This window comes from Austrofundulus limnaeus, unplaced genomic scaffold (genome assembly GCF_001266775.1).
Source record: "Austrofundulus limnaeus strain Quisiro unplaced genomic scaffold, Austrofundulus_limnaeus-1.0 Scaffold418, whole genome shotgun sequence".
NCBI lineage: Eukaryota > Metazoa > Chordata > Actinopteri > Cyprinodontiformes > Rivulidae > Austrofundulus > Austrofundulus limnaeus.
In genome coordinates, this window is record NW_013952820.1 from 174004 (window position 1) to 180169 (window position 6166).

The 6166-nt window shown below is 38.5% G+C and overlaps 1 protein-coding gene across 1 annotated transcript in view; it reads left to right on the forward strand.

Annotated features, from left to right (window-relative positions):
• Positions 1 to 6166, forward strand: part of LOC106529019 (kalirin) — a 61454-nt gene that overhangs the window by 49949 nt on the left and 5339 nt on the right. The window contains exons 40-49 of the mRNA XM_014024323.1: positions 1242 to 1298; positions 1369 to 1472; positions 1605 to 1736; positions 1826 to 1936; positions 2081 to 2151; positions 2224 to 2290; positions 2373 to 2476; positions 2557 to 2626; positions 5423 to 5509; positions 5758 to 5850. Coding sequence (XP_013879777.1) covers positions 1242 to 1298; positions 1369 to 1472; positions 1605 to 1736; positions 1826 to 1936; positions 2081 to 2151; positions 2224 to 2290; positions 2373 to 2476; positions 2557 to 2626; positions 5423 to 5509; positions 5758 to 5850 — 896 coding nt within the window. The remainder of the gene's footprint in view (positions 1 to 1241; positions 1299 to 1368; positions 1473 to 1604; positions 1737 to 1825; positions 1937 to 2080; positions 2152 to 2223; positions 2291 to 2372; positions 2477 to 2556; positions 2627 to 5422; positions 5510 to 5757; positions 5851 to 6166) is intronic.

Below are 6166 nucleotides of genomic sequence, written 5' to 3' on the forward strand. Positions count from 1 at the left end.
TATATATATATATAAAACCTAAGTAACCTGCAAGACTTTCAAGGGATCCCTGATTACTTGCAACATTAGAAATTGTTTGATAAACATTTATGTAAACTGTAAAACAAACTGTAAAAAATCTGGAGGCTGTAAAATTTTTCTTAAAAAAATATATTGTCACACCGCAAAGTATACCAGGTAAATGATATTCACTAGTTTTCCCAGTGCGAGGCTGTGCACGCACTTATCCACCCTGAAGGTTAATCTTGGACAATATCTGACGACCAGCCCTTTAAATGAAACCAGAGAGCTCCTTGACAGACAGGAGAAGGTAGAAATGACTCAGCCTGTAACTGAAACTGTGGAGGGAGGACAACAGAGCTGCTTCATGGATTGGAGAACCGCACTTTAACCTGTTAGCAACAAATTAATATAAACATTTGCTCTGGAAAAAATTAAGAGACCACTTTAAAGGTTCTATGATTTTACTCTTATATGTATATGTTTGAGTAAAATGAATTTTGTTATTTTATACTATGAACTACTGATAATATGTCTCTGGAATTCCAAGCAAAAAGTTTGTACTTATTTGCAGAAAATGAGAAATACTCAAACTGATGCGGAAGATGCAGCACTGTCAGACCTCAAATAATTCACAGAAAACAGGTTCATATTCATTTAGTGGCCCTGTGATGGACTTGCGACCTGTCCAGGGTGTACCCCGCCCCTCGCACTGTGACTGCTGAATATGGGCACCAATGACCCACGCAACCCTGGAAAAAAAAAAGGAAGAAGCGTGTACAGAAAATGGATGGATGGATATTCATTTAGTTACAACAATACTAAAGTTCTAACTCAGGAACAGTTCAGAAATCAATATTTGGTGAAATGTTTTCAACCAAATACAGGGAAACTGTGCAGTGGTCTCTTAATTTTTTCCAGATATATAGCAATATATAACGTGTCATAAAGCTATATATATATATACACACACATAGTTCATAAGCTATGCCTATTACCTCTGCGCTAACACAGAAGCCTCTGCATTCTTTTCATTCAAAACTTTTCTCTTCTTTCAGGCCTTGTCATATCCATAGAATACAGTATATTTATGTCAGATGATTTTTACTTTCTAAGCAGATATTTTATTCTCTATTTTCTTCTAAACTTCTACAAATGCTGTTATTCCCTGTTAAGTTTCTAGCTATAAAATAATGTAATTATCCTGATCAATAATCATCTGGTTCCTTCTGTGTCTGCAGAACCCAGTCTGTACGGGCCTGAGAGTTCAGGACTTCAGAATCAACCTGTCAGTCAAAGTAAGGGAACAGAACTCACTAATCATATTCAGAATAAATGATCTTCACTGACCCATTGTTGTTTTATTAGATGCCACCTCCCCAGGTGCTTATGGAGCAGGTGCGGTTCCAGGTGGTGCTGTGGGGTCCCCAGGACCAAAACGCACAGGCTCTGGGACTGGAAACACCCTGAAGGTTACAAATATTCAAAAATCATGAAATTCAAAGTATTTTTCTGCTGTTAGAAGTCTTTCACAGAGTACTAGTGCTTCAGTCATTAGAAGTATCTAATAAGTTTTTAATTTGTTGTGTAATTGTTTGTGTCAGCGCTGGCTGACCAGTCCTGTTCGAAGACTCAGTCAGGGAAAAGCTGACGGACAGAAAAAGCCTCCAATCAGAACGAGGAGGCGGGACAACAGATCGGAGCTTGCCATGCCTCTAACTGGCAATGCACAAGCGGTGAATAAACACAAACATGAACACAAAACTTCAGTGATGCTGAAAAAAACTAAATTCAAAAAAAAAATAATCCTTCGTTTCTGTAGAAGGCAAGGAAGGAGGAGGTCGTGCACAGTGGAGGGGAGGAAGAGCCTGAGGAGGAAAGCCACACCCCTCTACCACCTCCTATGCAGATTATCAAAGACCCCAATAACCCAGAGGTAAGAAGAGCATGAAACTCTTCTATATATTTGTTCTCAACTGTGCAACAACTGAAACTGTTAAAATGCAACATGTCTGTGCTGCTTAATGATCAAAAATAAATCACACTTTAAATGTCATTATTTTCACTTGTGTCTCTTTAGGCTTTGGATTCAGATCAGAGTTCGAATGAGTCAGACACAGAACAGAGAAACAAAGCCCTGAGAGGACGAATGTAAGATATGCACAAAGGTTATAAGTAAAAAATAAACATAAACAGCTGTCAATAAGCTACGGTTCTGTGCAGGTTTGTTGTTAATGAGATGATCCAGTCAGAGAAGGACTATGTAAAGGACCTGGGCGTTATTGTTGAGGTGATTAAAAGCATCATGATCTTTTTTTACGTAACAAAATTATTAATAACTGCTGACCTAGAAGCTGGCTGTGGTCTCTCAGGGCTTCATGTCTAGGCTGGAGGTCAGAGGAATTCCAGAGGACATGAGAGGGAAAGACAAGATCGTCTTTGGGAACATCCAGCAGATCTACGACTGGCATCGCGAGTATGTTACTGAAACACCTAAAACAACTCAACCACACACTAACCCATAAAAAATCATCATGTTCACTGTTTGTGTTTCAGCTTTTTCTTGGTGGAGTTAGAGCGTTGTGTCCAGAACCACGACCTTCTGGCTGATCTCTTTATCAGACATGTGAGTTCCACAAACAAACACAGTGTGAAGGCGCAGTGGTTCAGTACGGACAGGGCAGCAATGGTAGGACTGGGATTTTAGTCTTAGATTAAACTTGACTCTTCTGGACTCAGAGCCTGAGGGTAAATGGTGCTTACAGAGCGCCTTTCTATCAAACAGGACACTCAAAGCACTTTACACTACAATCTGTGTCCTCATTTACCCATTCACACACACATTCATTTAACTATCTACTATGTCTCTGTACAAAGCTAATACAGGTAAATCAGTCTATAGAGACTAATCAGTGCTTTAAATCACACTCATACATGTGAAGAAACTCATGTTTCTTTAGATTCTCTTAAATTACTATCAGAGAGAGACGAAGATGAGGAAGATTTCATCTAAAATTGTTTCGATAAGCAAAGATCAGAGTTCCCTTTTCAAGAGTTCCTCTTTGTCATCACTTTCTGTTCCACTTTGGCCATGTTAAATTCTAAAATAAATATGCCAGCCATGTGACAAAATGAGTAAAATCATTCCTCCATAAAAATGTCACATTGTTCCATATTTCTTATAAATAAAGATGATTTCTTTCACTTTTTATATTTGTAGGAAAAGCATATCACAGGCACTTTAAGGATCTGATATAACAATGTGTTGTGGAAACATCTAATATAGATTACAGATTAGAACTAAGTTGCTCATAGGTTTTAAAAAAACATACTCATGTGCTTCATAATTACCCAGCTGGTTTCTGACTTATGTGAATTAACGAGTGGCTTATATTAGAGCGCGACAATACATGTGTCTGTATCGAATCGTCAATACAGTGCTCTAGGCTCAATGCATATTATATGGAACAATACAGATTTTTCAATTTTTTTATCAACTTGTGTTCTGGAGACGCTCTGTGTTCGACTACTCCGCCTAGGCTACACTGTTGAGCACAGATCCACTGAGAAACTTGCTGTTTCAGCAACATTTAATTTAAAAACTGTACTTTTGAGAAGGAAAAAAAATTGTATAGGTCCTCTGGACGGGTTCTTCTTTAATGAAACGTTTCGTCTCTCTTCCAAGAGAATTCTTCAGTCTGAGAGTTTCAGGCAGAATTCAGGCTTTTGAGTCCTGCCTCCAGGTGACTGATACTCACATCACATGGCTATCGTTCACAGGTGACTGATACTCACACCACATGGCTATCGTTCACACCTAATTAACACCTATTGTTAACAGGGGGTGGAGTGATACTGCCAATGGCAGCGCTGTAGGAGGGGGACAGCTGAAAACGGAGGCCCCCACCTCTCTTTAATGATGGACGGTCTTTCTTCACAAAAATGGCTTCTTTTACTCCTCTCTCAAACCAACGTTCCTCTCTATCAAGAATGAGAACATCCTCATCTCTGAAAGAGTGACCGCTGGTCAGGATGCAACGATACAGAAAATTCACAATTCGATTTGATACTTACAGTATCAAACCGAATTGTGAATTTTCTGTATCGTTGCATCCTTTTTTTTCTCACGTGTCAAATACAGAGCACAAATTTCATCATTGTATAGGAACATGCGTTGATGGCAAAGTGTATTTACATTTTTTTTAACATACTACGAATAAGTTCTGCAGAAGTTACACTAATGTTGCACATACTGTGGCTTTCAAAAGTATTCATACCTCTTGAACTTTTCCATATTTTATCACATGGCAACAAACAAATAGAAATATGTTTCATTGGTGTTTAATGTGAAAGACCAACACAAAGTAGGATACAACTGTGAAGTGGAAAGAAAATTATACATAATTCAAAACATTTTTACAAATAAAGAAGTGAAAAGTGCAGTGTGTAAAAGATTTTAGCCCCCATGAGTCAATTTATTTATTTATTTTACCATTAATTAACCAGGCAGATCCCACTGAGATCACAGATTTCTTTTGCAAGGGCAGCCTGGGCCTGAAGGTAACCTAATGTACATATTTTCGGGGTGTGGGGAAACCCAGAGTACCCAGAGGAAACCCACCATGCAAACTCCATACAAAAAGACCCCCAGGTCCGAACTTTGGATCGAACCCAGGACCTTCTCACTGTGAGGCAACAGTGTTGACCACTGAGCTGTTATGCTGCTACCACTWTGTGGAACCACTTTTTGCTGCAATTACAGCTGCAAGTCTTTTAGGGTATGTCTCCACCAGCTTTGCACATCTAGTAACTGAAATTTTTGTCCATTCTTCTGCTAAACAGCTCAAGCTGAGTCATTAGATGGAGAGCAGGTGTGAACAGCAGTTTTCAGATCTTTCATCATATTCTGTCTGAAGTCTGAATAAAGCAGAAAACAAGTTGATTCTCTTCTAAAAACTTTATTCTCATCGGACTCCAACCAGCTCCCAGCAGACACACAGCCAGCAGGAAAGACCATGAGCCTTTTCAGAACAAAAAACAACAATCCCTCTCCAGGCTGTCCCAGGCCGATCTACAGGAGAGACTGCAAACTCAATAACTAACTGAATAAAAATTAATCAACCTCTTATGTGTCTGACTTCCTGGTCAAAACCCAGGAGGTGGTAGCTTTTACGTCAGACGTTAAAACATAACCAACTTTTGTTTATGCATACAGAAAGGCCTCATATGATAAGACCCATTGTCTCTCATTGTTTAAACCATATGGCTGCAATGATCAGAAAGTGTAAAACAAGACTAGATCTAACATTCAGTTAGTCAGTCACAACATTTCCTTCAGTAGGATGGTTGATCTCTTGCTGTTGTAGTAACTGATCTGTCAGACTTGAACTTTATGATATGTTGAAGTGTGTATATTTTGCAGGAACGTCGGCTACACATGTATATAGTTTACTGTCAGAACAAACCAAGGTCAGAGTTCATCGTCATCGAATATGAAAACTTTTTTGAGGTAAAGTTACATTTTTTTCACGTTTTCAGATTTATTTTACTTATTCAAAATCTAATCTAAATCTCTGATAAAAAAAAAGGCATGGTAATTATTTACAATTATAACGATATTATATTTTATTTCCTTGTTATTTTCAACAGAGATTATTGGTCACTGTTTTTTTTTTAGTTTCAAAGATGTTTTTTTTTAAGTTTCATGCTGGAAAAACTCTGAAGTTTTGTATTCTGTCTCATTCTTTCTATTTGCAGGAGATCCAACATGAGATCAGCTGTAGGATGTCCATCAGTGATTATCTGATCAAACCCATCCAGAGAATCACCAAGTACCAGCTGCTGCTCAAGGTGTGTGTAAACTTTAAGGATTATCCTCTGTTTAGAGTCACTTGGAGTCTTTGCAGTTTTATTTTCTCTGTGAGGTTTCTGTTTCACACCTTTGGTCCACTTGTTTGGTCTAGACCAAAGGTGGATTGATTTTTTTTCTTTTGGTGCAGTTTGCATTCACATCGTGCTTTGTTTTGCAAGTGGACTATAATTTACAAAGAAGTCACACAGATGACGATTGCTCCCATTGGACAGAAATGACGGGGGCGGGACCGAGCTCAGACTCGGAAAGAAAGATGGTGCTGTTAATATAACTGCAATACCATCTACAATATAT